Here is a 20,328-nt window from a genome sequence, read left to right on the forward strand (position 1 = left end):
GAGCTGGGTTCCCAGAGAGCTCTAATAGTAACCTGAGTGCAGTCAATTACACACTGTGTTGTAGGAAGTGTATACTGCTGAAGCCAGTGGCCTCTTGCAGCCTGGCTATCAGTATCTGATGTGATGAGAATTGAATAAGTTATTTGATTCATTTGAACTGGGCATTGATCATATCTCTTATACGTCAATTATTACAGCCTGGGAAATGCCACATGCCTCTCGTGGATCTCTAGAATGATCTGTCCCTGAAATTTAGAGCTACAGTCATCATGAGGATGACTGGTATCAAGCTCCCTCTAAAACCACGGGTTTGCAGGTCTTGTTAAAGGAGTGCACAGAGGTTAGTGACCACCTGGTTAAACCCCAGCCATCTCTGGCATTGCATGTCAGGCACTTGAAGATAGTAGCAGCTCTTTCTGAAATGCACTTGCACTCCAATGCTCTTTGGTGACAACGATTGCCCTGGTTGCCTTCGTCTTGATCTTTCTCCCTGTCGACTGGTGCTGGCTGATGATCTTGTGGCCTATACTGTTGTGCAATCGCAACCCACCTCTTGTAAAGCCTCTCTTCCATCACGCAAGGTTGCAAAAATATTGAATGTATGAGCATTAGCAAATCCACAACATTAACTAAATAAAAGGTGTTGGGCATTGCCCACCTGAGATTTGCTGGACTGGGAGAAGAACTATGAGATACAGATGCAGATAAGCAGAGAGATGGGCGGGTCACACTGCAATCGCGGACAATGCCCACCTCATTTCCCTGAATCAGGCTGTGGGAGAATGGCTGCAGCAGAACAACCTGCTGCAAGGGGCTATTTGCTGAGACCATTCAGGCATGTTAAGACCAACTTTCAGAGGCTGACTGGAGCTTTGTGGAACAGGCTAACTGCTTGGAGGTGGCAGACCTAGGGCTCTCCCTACCAGTCTTCATCAGCTCTTAGCTGGAAGCTACCATGTGAAGGACATGTCCCTCCACAGTATGGACTGGTTTATTATTTAATATTTTAAAATGTTGGAGAGGGAATCTCTCAGCTTGGTGCTTCTTCAATGGTAGAAGTCCTCATGGAAATATATAAAATAGGAGCAGAGTTCATTGCTCAGACAATTGAGTATGCCAACCGTAATCCCAAACCAAACTAGCCCCACCAGCCTGCGCTTTGCCCATATCCTTCCAAACATTTCTTATTCATGTACTTATCTAAATGTCTTTTAAACGTTGTAACTGTACCCATATCCATCATTTCCTCTGGAAGGTCATTCCACACATGAACCACTCTCTGTATATAAAAAAAATTTGCCGTCATGTCTTTTTAAAATCTTTCTCCTCTCACCTTAAAAATATACCTCCTAGTATTGAAATCCCCACCCTAAGGAAAAGATACCTGCTATTAACCTATACCCCTCATTGCTTCATAAACCTCTATCAGGCCATCTCTCCGGTGAAAGAAGTCCCAGCCTGTCCAGGCTCACCTTATAACTCCAACACTCCATTCCCGGCAACATACCAGTAAATCTCTTCTTAACCCCCTCCAGCTTAATAATATCCTTCCTATAACAGGGAGACCAGGTCTGAACACAGTACTCCAGAAGCAGCACAACGTTCTGTACAACCCCAGCATAATGTACCAACTGCTTTCCCAAAAGTCTGAGCAATGAAGGTAAGCATGCCTATCTATCTGTGATGCAAACTTCAAAGAATTATGTACCTGAACCCCTAGGTCTCTAAGTTTACAACACTGTCCAAGGCCGTACTTTTAATTGTATAAGTCTTAACTCTGTTTGTTTCACCAAAATGCAATACCTCGCATTTATCCAAATTAACCTTCATTTGCCACTCTTCAACCCATTGACCCAATTGTTCAAGATCTCATTGTAATCTGTAGATAACCTTCTTCACTGTCCACTATACCACCAATTGGTGTAATCCACATACTGACCATGCTTTCTATATTCTCAACAAAATCATTGATAGAAATGACAAGCAAATGTAGACCCAGCACCGATCCCTGTGGAACATGGCTAGTCTCAAGCCTCCAGTCCAAAAAACAATCTTACGCTGTCATTGTCTATCTCCTGCCGTTAGGCCAATTTTATATCCAATTGGCACGTTCACCTTGGATCCCATGTGATCTAACTTTAGTAATTAGTCTACCATGTGGAACCTTGTCAAAGGGTTTTCTAAACTCTAAATAAAGAATGTCTACTGCTCTGCTCTCATCAATATTAATTCATCAAAAAAACTCAATCAAGTTTGTGATACATGATTTCCCTTGCACAAAGCCATGCTGACTATCCCCAATCATTCCTTGCCTCTCCAAATGCATTTAATCCTATCTTTCAGAATCCCCTCCAACAACTTAACCACCACCAAAGTGAGACTCATGGATCTATAGTTCCTAGGCGCCTGCTTACATCCTTTCTTAAACAAAGGCACAACATTAGTCACTCTCCAGTCATTCAGCACCTCACCCGTATTTATAGATGATACAAATATTTCTGCAAGGGATCCAGCAATTTCCTCCCTAACTTGCCACAAAGTCCTGAGATACACAACATCAAGTCTGGGAGATTTATCCACCATTATACTTTCTAAGACCTCCAGCAGTGCTTTGTCTGTAATGTGAATTGTTTTCAAAGTGTCAATATTTATCTCCCTGAGTTCTGTGCCCTCCATTTCTTTCTCCTCAGTAAAAACTGATGCTAAATAGTCATTTAATATCTCTTCCATCTCCTGAGGTTCAACAGAAAGATGATCTCTTTGATCTTTAAGGGGCCCTACTCTCTGTCTAGTTGCTCTCTTGCTCTTAATATACTTGTAGAGCCTCTTTGGGTTGTTCTTAATCTTATTTGCCAAGGCTATCTCATATCCTGTCTTTGCCTTCCTGATCTCCCTCTTAAGAATGCCCCTCCACTCTTTGTACTGTTCAAGAAATTCATTTGAACCCAATTGTTTATATCTAATAAATGAATTTTTTTATTCTTGACTAGCACCTCATTGTCTTTATTCGTCCAATGTCTCTAAACCTACCAGCCTTACCTTCCACTCTTAACAGGAATACAATGACTTTGTATTCTTGTTATCATACTTTTGAAAGCTTCCCACATATCAGAGTCCCTTTATCCTTGACTCACAGCCATTAATCCTTGAACTCCTATCTCTTACTGTCTATTTTCTTTGCCTCCTATACCCCACCCTTGACATCCTACTATAATCCTGAAGTCTTACTCCGTTATCCTTAGCCTACTCTTGCTATCACTTGAACCTCCCTCAGAGAACCGACATGTGCTCTGCCTGAAGATTGATATTTCATATTTTACTCTAGATCTGCTATGTATGGCACAGCTGCCTCTCAGTTGGATATACAAGCTCTGATATTCTCAGTGATGGACCCTGCTGAATAAAATGGAGCCTGACACTTCCTTCCACTTGCTGCATCCACATGTGTCAGTGTCCTTCTGTACTGCCAATTGAGAACGCAACTGTCAATACCCCAATCCAACCCTGTCTCTTGTCCTTGGTGCTACCATATCATCCAGTTTCTCTTACACCCCTCCCCATGCTGCTGAAAAGACAAAAATAAAATCTCACCTCAGATGTAAAAATTGAAGAACCCTGCTCAATGCATGCCACCTTTTAAGTCATCAGGAAACACAGGTTTCCTGTGTGCCATCGACTTCAGTCCTACTTAGTTCTCCTTTAATAAGTATTCCCGGCATGACAAATAGATTCTCCCCCATCAGGCAATGTGATGGTTGCTGCATCATTAACATGCTGCTATGAATTTCTCAGACTCAACCTGACATCAGAAAATTGAGATTGCAGCTCTTTTCTGATTAAGACCATCCGCCCACCTCACCTCATCTTACTCATACAGCCCCAGTTAAATCTGCATCCATGTGTGGCCTGTTATATGACATTAACCATTTCTTCCCCCTTAGCTGACGAGATTAATTAAATTCTGAAAATGGCTTCATCGAAAGAAGAAGTGGAAATTTCTGGACTGATGAGTTTTCTACAGGAGTGGGACAATGGCACCAAAGCTGTCCGACATCGTATGTTGAATGACTTCATAAATACAAATAAAGGTAAAACTGGTCCAGAGCTGGAACTACAGTTTGCTCAAGGTGCCAGTTTGTTTCTCACAAGATTGACGGCATGGCTCAGATTAACGTATCCTTTTCTTTAGACTGAATTTAACATCTGTTTTCTATCAAATTGTGGGGAATATTTCTTAACTTATAAATAATTCAATGAACATCAGTGAGGGAAATAATGGACAACAGTATGCTATTATAGAACTTTTGTCTCTCTTAAAGGAGTATATTTTGATTTGACTATTGTAGTCTGAATTTGACATGAAATTATCGGACACAGCCTGTAAGGGTGATGGAAGATTGAACAGTAACTTTGAAACAACATTAGGCGTATACTTGCAAAGAAAATATTTATTATGGGGAATAGGCAGAATTGTGGAAGGTGGTACAGACATGATTGGCAGAATGGTCTCCCTCTATAGTATATGATAATCTGAGAAAAGTCTAAAGCAAGAATGACCAAATGCTTGGTTAAAGGAAAAAACAGAACTGGGAATGCTGGAAATCTGAAACGAAAACAAATTGCTGGAGAAACTCAGCAGATTTGGCAGCATCTGTGGACAGAAAGCGGAGGCAACATTTCAGGGCCATTTCTGCAAGAGGATCACTGGAGTTAAATAATTGGGTTTTAAAAAGATTATTTAACACGCAGAATACTGCGTACAATTCTGATCGCCCTTTTATAGGAAGGATGTTGCTGAGTGCAGGAAAGATTTGCAAGGATGTTGCCAGGACTGGAGGATTTGAGTTGTGGGAGAGGCTGAATAGGCTGGTGCTTTTGTTGCCTGGAGCATCGGAGGCTGAGGCATGACTTTATAGAGGCTTATAAAACCACGAAGGACATGGTCAGGGTGAATAGCCAAGGTCTTTTTCTTAGGGTGGGGGAGTCCAACACTAGAGGGCATAGATTTAAGGTGAGGGGGGAAAGATTTATAAAGGATGTGAAGAAGGCAAGTAGAGAAGCTGAGTTTGGACAGGAATTCCTGAGTATAGAAACTAGACAAGTTAAGGAATTATTGCCCATTTGTAGAGTGAAGGCAGAGAGGTTTGAGTTGGAGGAACTCTGTGTTCTTGGAGGCTTATAGAGAGGGTTGAGGCACTGGAGGTTTTGAATAAGTGAATTAGAATTGTAAATTTGGACCTTTTGCTGACAAGAATTCAATATTAATTAATAATCTTGTAATAAAGGAGCCTTTGGGGAAGGATGATCATAATATGAAAGAACATGGGCAGCATAGTGGCTCAATGGTTGGGCGGCACGGTGGCTCAGTGGTTAGGCAACATGGTGGCTCAGTGGTTAGCACCGCTGCCTCACAGCACCAGGGACCGGAGGTTGATCCCACCCGCAGGCGACTGTCTGTGTGGAGTTTGCACATTCTCCGCGTGTCTGCGTGGGTTTCCTCCGGGTGCTCCGGTTTCCTCCCACAGTCCAAGGATGTGCAGGCTAGCTGGACTGGCCATGCTAAATTGCGCATAGTGTTCAGGGATGTGTAAGTTAGGTAGGTTTTAGGGGGAATGGCTCGGGGCAGGATGCTCCAAGGGTCTGTGTGGACTTGTTTGGCCGAAAGGCTTGTTTCCACACTGTAGGGATTCTGTGATCTTTTATGAATTTTCAATTAAGTTTGAGAATTTGAAAGCTAAGTCTGAAATTAATGCTTTTAATCTGAGCAAAGTAAATGTATGAGTGAGGGAAAAGTTGGTTCAAGTACATAGGTAAAAAAGGTAAAGAAATATTATAGTAGGTAGACAAGGATAATTTTTTAAAAATCTCTAATTAGCAATTAATAATTAATAATAACACATTTGCTTAAGGATTAAAAATTCAATTGGGAAGGTAATCCAACCATGGCCAACAACACCTTAAGAGTAATTGATGGACTAAAGGAAGAGACTTTAATGTAACTGAAAATATAATAGGGATTGGGAGTATTTTAAAATTCTGCAAAGTATGACAAAGAAGTTGAGAGACAAAGACAAACTGGAACATTGGAGTAAACTAACAGGAAACATAAAAACAGTTTGTAATAGCTTCTACAGATATGTAAAAAGAGAGAGAATAGTGAGAATAAATGTGAATCCCTGCTGGGAGAGATGGGAGACATTATAGTGGGACATGAGGAAATGGCATCTGGCTTCATGGTAGCAGGCACAAAAAAGATTCCAGAGTTGTGGGAAATCTGTTCTAGTAAAAGTGAATAATTTATGAATATTTGTAAAGAAATAGCACCGGAGAAATTATTGGGACTTCAAGCCGAATAATATTCTGGGTCTGATGATGCATAACCTAGCATTTTAAGAGTTGGCTACAGAAATAGTGGTAGATTAGTTTTGATTTTCCAGAATTCCCTAGATGCTAGAATGAGTCTTGTGTTAGGAAATGTGATTCCACTATTTGTGAAAGGAGAAGGAGAGAAAACATAGAATCATAAGCCAGTTAGTGTGACATCAGATGTTTGGAAAATGCTGCACTTTATTATTAGGGATGGAAGTTGACAGAATCTCCTCAGCACTGCTCACAATAATCTTGATGGCGTGAATTTAATAGAACACCTTTATCTGAACTCTCAGTGACAGCCATGTGTACTACATGTCCACTTCTGATCAATCAGGTGCTTTGAGTAAAAAGAAGCAGCTGCAACATCCTCAAATTTCCCTGTTGCCAGATCCTGAATACAGCATTTGCACAGCTGACAGGAAAGGAAACAATGCCCCTTTTCTCTCTTCAGCAGAGCCTGCGTTGCTTCTTGTTGTTTTTCTTCCAATTTATCTCTGCAGTCGTTTTTTTTTCTCAGAGTCATAGAGTCATACAGCATGGAAACAGATCCTTTGATCCAACTTGTCTCTGCTCACCAGACATCCTAATCTGACCTAGCCGCATTTGCCCCAAATCCCTCCAAACCCTTCCTATTCATAGACCGATACAGGTACTTTCTAAATGTTGTAATTGTACCTGCCTCCACCACTTCATCTGGCATATACGCACCACCCTCTGCTTGAAAAAGTTATTCTGCAGGTCCTTTTTAAATTTTTCCCCTCTCACCTTGAACTTATGCTCTATAGTTTTGGACTCCCCCCACCCTAGGAAAAAGACTTTGGCCATTCACCCTATCCGTGCACCTCATGGTTTTATAAACCTGTATAAGGTCACCCCTCAGCCTCCGATGCTCCAGGAAGAAAAGACCCAGCCTATTCAGACTCTCCCTATAACACAAACCCTCCAGTCCCAGCAACGTCTATGTAAATTTTTTGTGCACTCGACAACATTCTATAGAAGCGTGATTAGAATTATATGCAGTACAATAAAAGCGGCCTTACCAACGTCCTGTACAGCCACAACAAGGCCTCCTAACTCCTTTATTGACTGTTCTGACCAATGAAGATAAGCATGTCAAATGCTTCTTCACCACCCTGTCTAACTGCAACTTCACTTCTCAGGAACTATGCACCTGCAACTCTAGATCTCTTTGTTTGACAATAGTCCCCACGGCTCTACCATTACTCATATAAGTCCTGACCTGGTTTTTCTTATCAAAATGCAACACCTCGCATTTTTCCAAATTAAACTCCATGGGCCAATCCTGCCCCATTGGCCATTTGATCGAAGTTCCATTGTACTTGAAATAATCTTCTTCACTGTCCACCACACCACCTATTTTGGTTTCATCTGCAACCTTACTAACCGCGCATCGATCCTTGTGACACACTGCTGGTCAAAGGCCTCTAGTCCAAAAAGCAACCCTGTACCACCACCCTCTGCTCTCATCTGCTTTTGTCATTCTTTTAGATCTACAATGGGAAGTTGAAAAGAATTAGCAAAGACAATATTATGGAGGGCTTCAGGTTGATTATCGCAGGAGCTGCAGTTGCCTATCACTGTGATTCAGAGTCACCAAACTCGAAACGTTGACTCTGCTTTCTCCCCACAGATACTGCCAGACCTGCTGAGTTCCTCCAAGAATTTCTGTTTATGTATCTAACACTCAAGTTTCAGAGAGATAGAGAGCATAAAATAAAATATTTATGTACTTCTCCTATGTATCCTGCTTCTACTCTTGGAAAATCTAACTATTGCAGAGTCTTTAAAATAATTTACTATCTTCATTTCTTTAATTATTCATAAATTAGAAATGTGTGTTTTATTTCTTTTTCTGGAAGTTGGAACCATTGCTGTGTTGTGCCTTAAAGCAGGTGAATGATCAATATTTTCTGAAGTACTTAACTTCTTTGAACAGCTACATGGTTGGTACCTGTGTAACTGAACAGTTACAAGCCATCGGTGTATTTTTGTCTGCAACAAGTGGGTAAGCCTTAATTTAATCATTACAATAATGTTTATATCATCAGTGGTTCTTTGTTTTTAAGTGAAAAATCTGAACCTTTGGCTGTTTCCTACTGCACATGCCAATTATTTATTTGGAAATAAGGCCACTGACCCAAGAGCTCTACAAATGCTACTTTTAGATGGTGCTAGAAAGTAGACAGCAGACAATAACAGTTGTCACTCACTTTCTGTGCATCTATGGAAAGGCTCTTGTCTTTCACCCCAAAGTTTATTACAGGGATACCTTTGAGATCGAGAACTCAGCAACATTACTAATTAATTTCTGTGGCGTCTATTACCTTAGCCTTGTAACATACAAAACTCTCAAACAGTTCTAATTCTTGCCAAATCAGGATAACAATTACTGTAACTGTTAATATACAATGTTATCTCCATCAGTGTGCCACTATGCATTTTCAGAACATCTATTTGTGTATTTCTGTCATTTATTCTGAAAGCTGTGCTTTTTAAACACTCCCACTTATTTGGCCTCTTGGTCTTACTTATTTGCAACTCATTCAAATTTTTGTTTATTTTAAATTTGTGAAATTGTGTTACATACGTTTTTCAGCTGAATGTTTTGAATTGAACTTATTCTTTTTAGGTTGTGCAGATAGTTTAAATAAATTTTGATGTGAGTTGTATCTAACGGATGTTTTTATTCAATGCAACAATGCTTATGTTATTTCCATGACATAAGAATCTGGGTTGGATATGATGGTATTGAAGAATCCAACAGATAGCACTTAAGCATCTGAACTAATATTACTCTATCAGGTAACAGTGCTGCCAATAAAGTGTCATGCTTCAAGTGATCCAAGGTAAGGTGAAGTGTGAGATTATTACATCCTTAGGTCACATGCTGTGATGATATCATGACCATTTCTCTTAAAGGCATACTGCCATAGTGACATTAAGACACAACACAACTTCCCCTTTTTCAAAAAATAAAAATGATCTCAAGCAGATATACATGGTTGTATTTAGACAGGTGCTTTCAATTCACTAATCATGTAAACAGGTAAGACAGTTTATAAGGATAACATTTCAAACATCAATGTAATGCTTTGACCAAAAATTGACTATAAAGCAGTGTGTGATTGACAGAGTTAAGTGATCCCACACAAATGGATCAAATCTAACCTCTGCAGTCCTGCCATATCCTGTAGTGAATGGTGGTGGACAGTTGAACAACTCACTGGTGAGGAGTCTCCACAAATATTCCTATCTTCAACAATGAAAGAGCCCACCATGTCGTTGCAAAAGAGTGATAGCCCTTGACATCAAGACTGTATTCAACCAAGTGCGGCATCAAGGAGCCTTAGCAAAACTGGAATCAATGGGAACTGGGGGCAAACTCTCCACTGGTTGAAGTCAGACCTGGCACATAGGAAGATGATTATGTTTGTTGGAGGCCAGTCATCTCAGCTCCAAGATATCTCAGCTTGAGTTCCTCACAGTAATATCCCAGGCCCAGCCTTATTCAGCTGCTTCATTAATGATCTTCCTTTCATCATAAGGTCAGAAGTGGGGATGTTCGCTGATGATGCAGATCAGCTGCAACACACTAAAGCAGTTCATGTTAAAGTGTAACAAGACTTGGAAAATATACAGGCTTGGGCTGACAAATAGCACATAACATTTGCCGCATACAAATGCCAGATAATGATAATTTTCAATAACATCCAATATAACCACCACACCTTGATATTCATTGGCGTTACCATCACTGAATCCCCCACTATCAAAATCCTGGGAGTTACCATTGACCAGAAACTCAACTGGAACATGCCACGTAAACGCATTGGCTACAAAAACAGGTCAGAAGTTAGGAATACTGCAGCAGAACCCACCTCCTGATTTCCCAAAGCCTGTCCACCATCTACAAGGCACAAGTCTGGAGTTTGATAGAATGCTTTCCACTTACTTGGATGAATGCAGCTCCCAAAACCTTCAAAAAGATGGACATCATCCAGGACAAAGCAGCCCAGTTGATTGGCACCATATCCACAAACATCCACTACCTCCACCACTGACACTCACCAACAGTGTGTACCATTTACAGGATGCACTGCAGAACATCGCTCAAGATCCTTCTGACAGCGCCTTCCAAATCCGAGACCACTTCCATGTAGAAGGATATGGGCAGCAGATGCATGGAACACTACCACCTCCAAGTAGCCCTTCAAGCCACTCATTATCCTGAATTGGAAATATATTACCAACAGACACAACAGGGAGTGAGGTTGTTAATAAAGAAATGCGGTCGATGGAGCATAATTGTGGACACAGAGATGGTTTGAGTTGTGTATACTTCAATGCTAGAAGTGTCAGAAATAAGGCGAATGAACTTAGAGCATGGGTCAGTACTTGGAACTACGATGTTGTGGCCATTCCAGAAACTTGGGTAACTCAGGGACAGGAATGGTTGTTGGAAGTTCTGGGATTCAGATGCTTTAAAAGAAAAGGAAAAGAGGCAGGGCAGTGGCATTGCTAGTCAGGTCTAGTATAGCAGCTACTGAAAGGCAGTTTGAGAATGATATGTCTACAGAGTCAGTTTGGGTTGAGGTCAGGAACAAGACCCCCTAATAGTTGCAGAGAAGTGGAGGAGTGGATTGGGAGGCAGATACTGGAAAGATGCAGAAGTCACAGGGTTGTAGTCGTGGGTGACTTCAACTTTCCAAATATTGATTGGAAACTTTTTAGTTGTAATAGTTTAGATGGAGCGGATTTTGTACAGTGTGTTCAGGAACGATTCCTGACACAGTATGTAGATAGACCAACACGAGGAGAGGCCACTTTGGATTTGGTGCTTGGCAATGAACCGGGCCAAGTGTTAGACCTGTTGGTAGGAGAGCATTTTGGCGGTAGCGATCATAACTCTGTTACTTTTACAATAGTCATGGAAAAGGATAGGTACATACAGCAGGGTAAGGTTTATAATTGGGGGAAGGGTAATTACAATTCTGTTAGGCAAGAACTGGGTAACATAAAATGGGAACAGATGCTGTCAGGGAAGAGCTCTATTGAAATGTGGAGATTGTTTAAAGAATGCATGCTGCGTGTGCTCGATATGTTTGTCCTTAGCAGGCAGGGAAGATGCAGTCGAGTGAGGGAGCCATGGTTCTCAAGAGAGGTTGAACGACTGGTTAAGAGGAAGAAGGATGCTTATGTAAGGTTTAGGAAACAAGGAACGGAAAAGGCTCTAGAGGGATACAAGTTATCCAGGAAGGAGCTGAAGAAAGGGCTTAGGAGAGCTATAAGGGGGCATGAGAAAACCTTGGCAGATAGGATCAAGGAAAACTCCAAGGCTTTTTACACATACGTGAGGAATAAGAGAATGACCAGAGAAAGGGTAGGGCTGATCAAGGATTGTAAAGGGGATTTTTGCAAGGAGCCTAAAGAGATAGGAGAGGTCCTTAATGAATACTTTTCTTCGGTATTCGCAACTGAGAGGGACCTAGTTGTAGAGGAAGACAGTGTGAAACAGGCTGGTAGGCAAGAGGAGGTCAATGTTAGTAAGGAAGATGTACTAGGAATTCTGAGGAACTTGAAGATAGATAAGTCCCCTGGGCCTGATGGGATTTATCCAAGCATTCTATGGGAAGCAAGAGAAGAGATCGCAGGGCCTTTGGCGATGATCTTCTCACCCTCGCTGTCTACGGGTATAGTGGCGGAAGAGTGGAGAGAGGCAAATGTCATTCCCTTGTTCAAAGAAGGGAATAGGGATAACCCTGGAAATTACAGGCCAATTAGTCTTACGTCAGTGGTGGGAAAGTTTTTGGAAAGGGCTCTGAGTGATAGGATTTATGATCAGTTGGAAAGGCACAGTTTGATTCGTAATAGTCAGCATGGATTTGTGAGGGGTAGATCATGCCTCACAAACTTTATTGAATCCTTTGAAGAGGTGACCAAACATGTGGATGAAGGTAGAGCAGTGGATTTGGTATACATGGATTTAAGTAAGGCGTTTGATAAGGTTCCCCATGGTAGGCTCATGCAGAAGGTAAGGAGGCATGGGATAGGGGGAAATGTGGTAGATTGGATTCAGAATTGGCTGACCCTTAGAAGACAAAGGGTGGTAGTGGATGGAAAATACTCAACATGGTGCTCAGTTACGAGTGGTGTACCACAGGGATCTGTTCTGGGTCCTCTTCTATTTGTGATTTTTGTAAATGATTTGGATGAAGGAGCGGAAAGGTGAATTAGTAAGTTCGTGGACGATACGAAGGTGGGTTGAGTTGTGGACAGTACGGAGGCTGTTCTAGGTTACAAAGGGACATTGATAGGATGCAGAGCTGGGCTGAGAAGTGGCAGATGGAGTTTAACCCTGAAAAGTGTGAGGTGATTCATTTTGGAAGGCCAAACTTGAAAGCAGAATACAGGGTTAAGGGAAAGATTCTTGGCAGTGTGGAGGAGCAGAGGGATCTTGGGGTTCATGTCCATAGTTCCCTGAAAGCTGCCACCCAGGTGGATAGAGTTGTTAAGAAGGCGTATGGTGTGTTAGCTTTCATTAATAGAGGGATTGAGTTCAAGAGCCATGAAGTTATGCTCCAGCTATATGGAAGCCTGGTTTGGCCACATCTGGAGTATTGTGTCCAGTTCTGGTCGCCTCATTACAGGAAAGATGTGGAAGCATTGGAAAAGGTGCAGAGGAGATTTACCAAGATGTTGCCTGGAATGGAGGGAAGGTCTTACGAGGAAAGGTTGAGAGAGCTGGGGCTTTTCTCTTTAGAACGACGAAGGATGAGAGGTGACTTGATAGAGGTGTACAAAATGATCAGAGATATAGATAGAGTAGACAGCCAGAGACTTTTTCCGAGGGTGGAGGTTGCTATTATGACGGGCTATAGTTTTAAAGTGAGTGGAGGTAGATATAGGGGAGACATCAGAGGTAGGTCTTTTACTCAGAGAGTGGTCGGGGCGTGGAATACATTGCTGGAGAGGGTAGTGGAGTCGGCCTCATTAGGGGCATTTAAGCGGCTATTAGATAGACATATGGATGATAGTATAAGGTAGGGGTGGAGGTTAGATAGACCTTAGGATTAGGGTAAAAGTTTGGCACAATATCGTGAGCCGAAGGGCCTGTACTGTGCTGTACTGTTCTATGTTCTCTGTTCTATTACCGTTCCTTCACTATTGCTGTGTCAAAATCCTGGAATTCCCTCCTTTATACCATAGTGGGTCTACTTATAGCACGTGAACTGCAGCGGTTCAAGAAGGTAGCTCACCACCATCATAAGGGGCAAATGGATGCAGGGCAATAAGTACTGGCGAGCCAGCGATATCCACATTCTGAGTGAATTTTTGAAGAAAACTTGCCTGGATCAGAGGAGCAACACTCAAGAAGCATGACACCAGTCAGGACAAAGTGGCTGCTTTTTTGGCACCACAACCACATACATTCATTCCCTCCACCACCAAAGCTCTTCAGCAGCAATGTGTACAATCTAAAAGATGCACAACTGCAATTCAATTCGGGTCCTTAGATAGCACTGTCGATCAGTGTGCTGTGCATTGGCCTGAGTTGGCTTTTGTTCACTTGCAATGTAGTACCATGAGCAGTAATGTCTTTGTATGATCTGGACAGGTTGCATATTTAAAAACTTTTGCTGGCATCCAAATCTTTGTATTTGTATTTTTAACCCGCATGCTCTAACCTTGTGCAGTTTTGGTAGTTCTGTATCTGTTTGCTCACTGTGAATCACTTTTTCATTCTTTCCTCTGTCTTTGAAGAAGTATCTCCTGTGTATCCACGATTAGACAATTGGTTGCTGGGCAGTGTTGTTTGTACTTACCTTCTGAGTATAAGATGTTCTGGAAACGCAGCACTGTGATGGTCTTGGTTGGTTGTTCAATGCTTAATGATCATTGATTTGATGGTGCATACCATACACTCTGCTAGACTGTGTTTGAGAATGTATAATGAAGTGATAATGTGACTTGGGCCATCCTCCAATAAATGCACATCTTGAAATGCTAAATAAACTGAAAATAGTATTCATCATGTCAGTGATGGTTATGCTCGTTCTGTTGTCATCAAACAATGGGAAATTTAGAGAACTAATCACAAGAAAGTTATCTTCCCTATGCACTATGAATAAGTTAATTGCTACTTTCATCTAAGGATTGGATAAGTCATCATGTGGATGTAGAGGCTTCCCTCACTGCTGGAGTTGATACATTTTGGTATTCCTCGTGCGCTTTCGTTAGTCATTGAATATCTTGATTCATCCCTGCCTAGTACAGAGATTCATGTGCTAGCCGTCTTGGGCTTTCAATACTTGCTTGTCCCATGGACATGAAATTAGGGCCTAATACTTTTGGTATTAGGACTTGTTTGCCTTTGTCATGATACACTAAGTTCAGCTCTGTATGGCCACAATGAACAGATTTTCTGAGGAACCTCCTTAATTGCAAGAAACCATCTCTGGATAATAATTTTTTTACAATATTAATAGCTGTTCATCTTCAGCAGTTGATAATTGCCAAAACATAACAGATCAACCTTGAGAATGTCTTCCATTTTGTAGTCTACAGCATCAACGTGTAGATCAAAAGGAATATCTATGCCATTGTATGGATTGGGTAATTTGCTCAGTGTGTCAGATGTAATCCTTGTGGTACCTTCTCAACAATCCTACCCATACTCTGCTGAAATATGTCTTGGCTACTGTACGGCCCAAATATCAACTATGGAAACAGTGCCATCCAAATGGTGTCCTAAATATCATGACCTAAATGGACAGAAGAGTTTCAATATTTTGCATTTAGCTTGGGCAAAAAAAAAAGCTCGCTGTGGAAAATTTAAGATTTAATTCATCAGGTATCAGTATTTTGTGGACACCTTTTTAAGTGAAAGGTTGGACCTAGGGCCATACCTTAATGGTCGAATCTTACTTTGAAACACATGATGTAATGCCACTAACCTGTGTAATGGTTGACTGTATGAATTATACCATTTTGTTCCATTCTTTCAGTTCTGCTTGCAGCTTCCGAATGTCACTCTGCATTTTGAACGTTCATCAAATGGGGTTGCATTATCTTTAAGATACAGCAATGTATCATCCTTAAAATTTCTGATCTCCTTCAAATCCATCTGGGTGCAGGTATTTAAGATCACTGACTGATTTGATTGCATTACGTGTAGTTTGTTTCAACACAATGGATGTCATTTGAATTTAACGAATTGTGACTGTGCCAAGAGCTGTGTATACTTATCATCTTTCCACTGCTGGACTGTAGGCATCTACCACGCAGAAGATCTCAGGAAGCCAAGATGAGCTTGGCTTGATATTGGTATTGCAATGTGATTCCACCAATGCGTGGAATTGGGTGATTTCTTAAATGCAGTAAGATGGTCTCTTGTAGGCTATACCACGAAGTGCCACTTGCACAGGCACATGATTTTCAGGATACCCAGTGGTAATATGGTGGCACACGCTCCCATGTGGATTTTAGCTTTTGGGTGTCTTATCCTGCCTTTTCGGCACATATATTAATCACTGTAAAAGCGTCTGATTGCCTTATATGTTGACAATATATAGAAAATTGACAATATGGCAATCTGGGTTGTTCTCTGAAATTTACTTCTTGCTTGGTTGATTCTGAACCTTAATGATGTGTTTGCATTTATGCACCTTCTTAACACTGTCCTTGCTGATAGCATTATGGTGTTGTACCAACTTGTTGGTCAGTTATGTTTTGTTCCAGGATCCAGCTTGGCCTTTGAAACCAGATTTCCTTCACATGCACACCCAAAGTTCCTTGGTGCCACATGCTTTACAAAACTTGGGGTAGGTGTGATAAGGTGTGGTACAGGTTGTTGTTTTAATGTATTTTTTTGACTGTAGCAGTTATGTTGCCTGCTCCAGAAGCATGTGATTGTTGGCCCTTTTTCTGGTTCAAAAGATTCTTCTGAAAGATTTTAATTGGAATGGAGGTACTGACTAACTTACTAAGCCTCTCTGAGGATTCCTCTTTGGAAAATGCCCTTTGCTGCAGCACCTTTTGATAAAATGATTCATAAACTCTTTGGGTTGCTGTCTACATGATATGACTTACGTCTGATAATCCTGAAGTTAACCATTACCTTGAGCTGGTCTTTGACAACCTTTCAGGTGTTTTCTTCATCTTTCTGATCGTTTGTGGAAAGACCAGATGTATTAAATATGCAAAACCCTTCCCTGCCAGTGGCAAGCAAGATTTTTGAACTTCCTTTTTGGAATCATCTATTGCTTGTTCTATAAAAGAGAAGTCCTCCCAATGTTCAAACAGTTATAATTCATTAAGGTTGTTATTGGATTCTCCTGAATCCATAGTGAAATTTCTGCATTCCAGGATTCTGCCTTAAGAACGTTGATTGTATCACCTTAAGCCAAGTGTCCCTGGCTTTGTGTCAGTTTAAATTTTCAAGTTCTTCTTTCTTCACTGGTTCTGCAGCTGCTATGTATCAACTGTTAGGAACACCAGTTTCTTCCAGCTTTCTGTAGTGCACTTCAATAGCTACATATTTCAGATCAAAAGTACCCTGCAACCTTTTTATTCTTTAGTCAATCTTAAAATTTTTTATTCTTGAAGGAATTTTAAATTCTGATTAAAAATAAGTTTGATATTTCCTTGGTAGTTAATACCAGATCTACAGATCTGTACAACTGACTGTACTCTTAAGAAAATGACGCAGCTTAAGGTAAAGAACTGTCCCATTTTGCATATTCTCCATTGTCCAAAGCTCTTGACCAGTTAGTTTTTAATTAATCACAGAATCACAAAATTGTTAAAATGCAGAAGAAGGCCATTCAACCCATTGTGTCTGCATTGACTTTCTGAACATTTGTCTTAGTGCCAAACCACTGCATGTTATTTCTATTTAAATAAACATCCAATTACCTCTTAAATGCCTCATTTGAACTTGTCTCCTCAACATTTGCAGGGAGTGTATTCCATATCCTATCCACTCACTATGTGAATAAGTTTTTTTCTTACCACATATTTCTTTAGCAGAACACTTTTAAAATGCTACCATCTGGTTCTCAATCCATTTGCATTTCTCCTTATCTATTCTGTTCAAACTCTTCATGATTTTGACAACTTTTATCAAATCACCCCGAGCCTTCTCTCCAAGGAAAACAGTCTCAATCTTAGCCATAGCCAATGGCATGCCAGTCAATAAGTGATGAGGGAGAAGAGAGACGAGAAAAAAAGGAGTTCGCCAAGTTGATAAATAAACGCATGGATTCTTTCAGGCTTAACAATGACTGTGTGACCTTCATACTTCCCATGATATCTCTGCCATGGATGTTAAGACATGCAAGTGCACTGTCTACCTCTGGATCACTGCCATTGCCTCCTGTTGAACACCTGTTTTTGATTTGATTTGATTTATTACCGTCACATGTACTGAGGTACAGTAAAAAGTATTGTCTTATGTGCTTTATGTGTAGATCGTACGATACAAGTGCATCAAGGTAACAGAACTGACTGAAGGATACAATGTTACAGCTGTCGAGAAGGTGCAGAGAGAGATCAATATTAACATTAAAGAGGTCCATTCAAAAGTCTGTTAACAGTGGGAAGAAGCTGTTCTTGAATCTGTTCGTGTGTGTATACAAACTTCTATACCTTCTGCCTGGTGGAAGAGAGTATAACCAGGGTGGGGGTCTTTGATTATGTTGGTTGCTTTCCCAATGCAGTGGGAGGTATAGATGAAGCTTCACCTTCAAGAAACAAATAAGTTAGTAGTGGGTGAACTGTAATATATTTAGATGGTATGGTAGTAAAAGTTGAATAGTTGAATGTACCTTGCAAGTATATGCCATCAAGAAAATAGAGTCTTTCATAGATGGCTGAGGCTGCTACCATGATGTGGGTGAGTTTGCCTCCAACAGGGTGTTTTACATTTGCGACAATATTTAAGTTCTCTCCAAGAAACTGGGCATTATGCCATGGTATTAAAGAATCCAATAGACATTTGTTACAAATAGCCATTGTGTACAAACATTAGATACCTCTGGCACGTAAGTATTTGCACTAATATTATGCTATGAGGTTATAATGAAGAACGTGCTTCCAGTACAATGTCGTTCTCGAGTGATCTGAAGTCAGATAGATAATGAAATCTTTATACTCTCTGGTCACATGTTTTAATGCAGTAATTGTGGCAAAAAGACATGTTGACATACAGACTGAAACCTCAAACAATATATTCTGTGTAGTCTAAAGAATAAGTTTCTAATCATATGAAAGCTTGTTATTTACACTTTTTGTAGTCTGTTGTATATGTTTGCAAACATTAGTTAAAACTTTGCTTTTAGATATATACAGGTACATATTGCTTAAACAGATAAATTTTACAATTTATTGCAGACATCGATATCTCATAGAAGTTTTAGAAGTTGGAGGCGTTTTGACGTTTCTAGAAATTCTGAAATTGAAACAGTTGCGAGAAGATAATAAAGAAGAAGCATTAAAGTTGCTTCAAATTATTGCAAATGCTGGACGAAAGTATAAGGAACTAATCTGCGAAAGCTATGGTAATCTAACACATTGAAACTGATTTTATGTGATTTGGTTAAGTATTGCTGATTGGACCTGTTCCCATGTAAGCTAAACTCATCTAATGTTGTGGGATCAGCTCATTAACCTTGTTTTATAAAGGTCTTACTGTGTCTTGTGAGATTATGGGGATTTGGGAAGGAATTTCAGTTGTCAACAGGTAGTGAAAGACCAGAGCTATTTTTCTCTGCAAAGTGTAAGGACTGGATGGCAAAAACGTGAGACGTGAACATCAGCCAGGCAGCAATGTTTTATGAAGGACATTAAATCCTAAATCAGAAAGTCCGTTACAAATGGATTATGTGTGATTAAGTACTGTTTAGATACTCCAGTTGCCTAATGGGAAAGCTCCTATTTCTTTATTTACATTCATCGTCCTTTTTCATTTGTATGCTGTGCCTCTCTATCTGATAATACAAGGAGCTGGAAGTTCAGTCTGTTAGACATTCAACAACGTATTATGAACCTATAGTATTCCACAAAAGGTGGTACAGTGACTCAGTGGTTGAGGTGGCATGGTGGCTCAGTAGTTAGCACTGCTGCCTTGCAGCACCAGGGACCCGGATTCAATTTCATTCTCCGCTGACTGTATGGTGTTTTCACATTCTTCCTGGGTCTGCATGGATTTCCTCCCACAGTCCAAAGATGTGCAGTTTAGGTGGATTGGCCATGCTAAATTGCCTATTGTGTCCAGGGATGAGTAGGTTAGGTGGATTAGCCATGGGGAATGCAGGGTTACAGGGACAGGATAGCAGGGTGAATCTGGATGGGATGCTGTTCGAAGGGTCAGTGTGGGCTTGATGGGCCTGTTTCCACACTGTAGGGATTCTATTTTTTCAAAAAAACCCGTCATTCCAGGATAAAACTGCCCAAATAAACAGAAGATGTTAGCTATTTACATATTAGTTTATATAGTTATATCATTACTTTGATTATTAAGTCAAATTTGAAATCTCTAAGCCATAAACAGTGGCTTAACACATTTCTCTTCCAGGCGGTTTTGTGGATTTTATTCAGATTTTTATTTCCACTGATGATAGGAAGAGTTTACATGGTGTGCATTAACAATTTGTTTCTTGGAAAATGGTAGATGCTTCCTCTGCCTTTATTGCATAGCAGCTTTTACTAAAAGGATAAATAAGAATGCTTTTAAAACAATAAATTAGCCAATATGGACTTCTGTAACCGTAGTTCAGCAAAATTGTGGGAAGACATGTAGACGGGGTGGGGGTGAGGAATTGCAATCTGATATTTGGCAACAGGTAATTGCAGAGGGATTCCTTAGATGCAGGGGTGGTGCCAGAGGAGTGTCAAGTTGCAAATGCTGTACCCTTATTCAAAAAAGCTGTATGAATA

General features: G+C 40.6%; 1 protein-coding gene across 3 annotated transcripts in view; it reads left to right on the plus strand.

Moving 5' to 3' along the window:
* Window positions 1-20,328, plus strand: part of armh1 (armadillo like helical domain containing 1) — a 63,143-nt gene that overhangs the window by 5,245 nt on the left and 37,570 nt on the right. Inside the window, exons 1-4 of one of the 3 annotated variants that reach the window (XM_020517857.2) lie at window positions 1,560-1,660; window positions 3,942-4,173; window positions 8,330-8,398; window positions 18,784-18,950. In XM_020517857.2, the coding sequence (XP_020373446.1) occupies window positions 3,968-4,173; window positions 8,330-8,398; window positions 18,784-18,950 (442 nt within the window). In that variant the 5' untranslated portion in view covers window positions 1,560-1,660; window positions 3,942-3,967. Of the gene's footprint in view, window positions 1-1,559; window positions 1,661-3,941; window positions 4,174-8,329; window positions 8,399-18,783; window positions 18,951-20,328 lie in introns of those variants that run through there. The other 2 variants (XM_020517858.2, XM_048601687.1) reach the window with 2 other exon arrangements.

This window comes from Rhincodon typus, chromosome 10 (assembly GCF_021869965.1).
Source record: "Rhincodon typus isolate 14 chromosome 10, sRhiTyp1.1, whole genome shotgun sequence".
NCBI lineage: Eukaryota > Metazoa > Chordata > Chondrichthyes > Orectolobiformes > Rhincodontidae > Rhincodon > Rhincodon typus.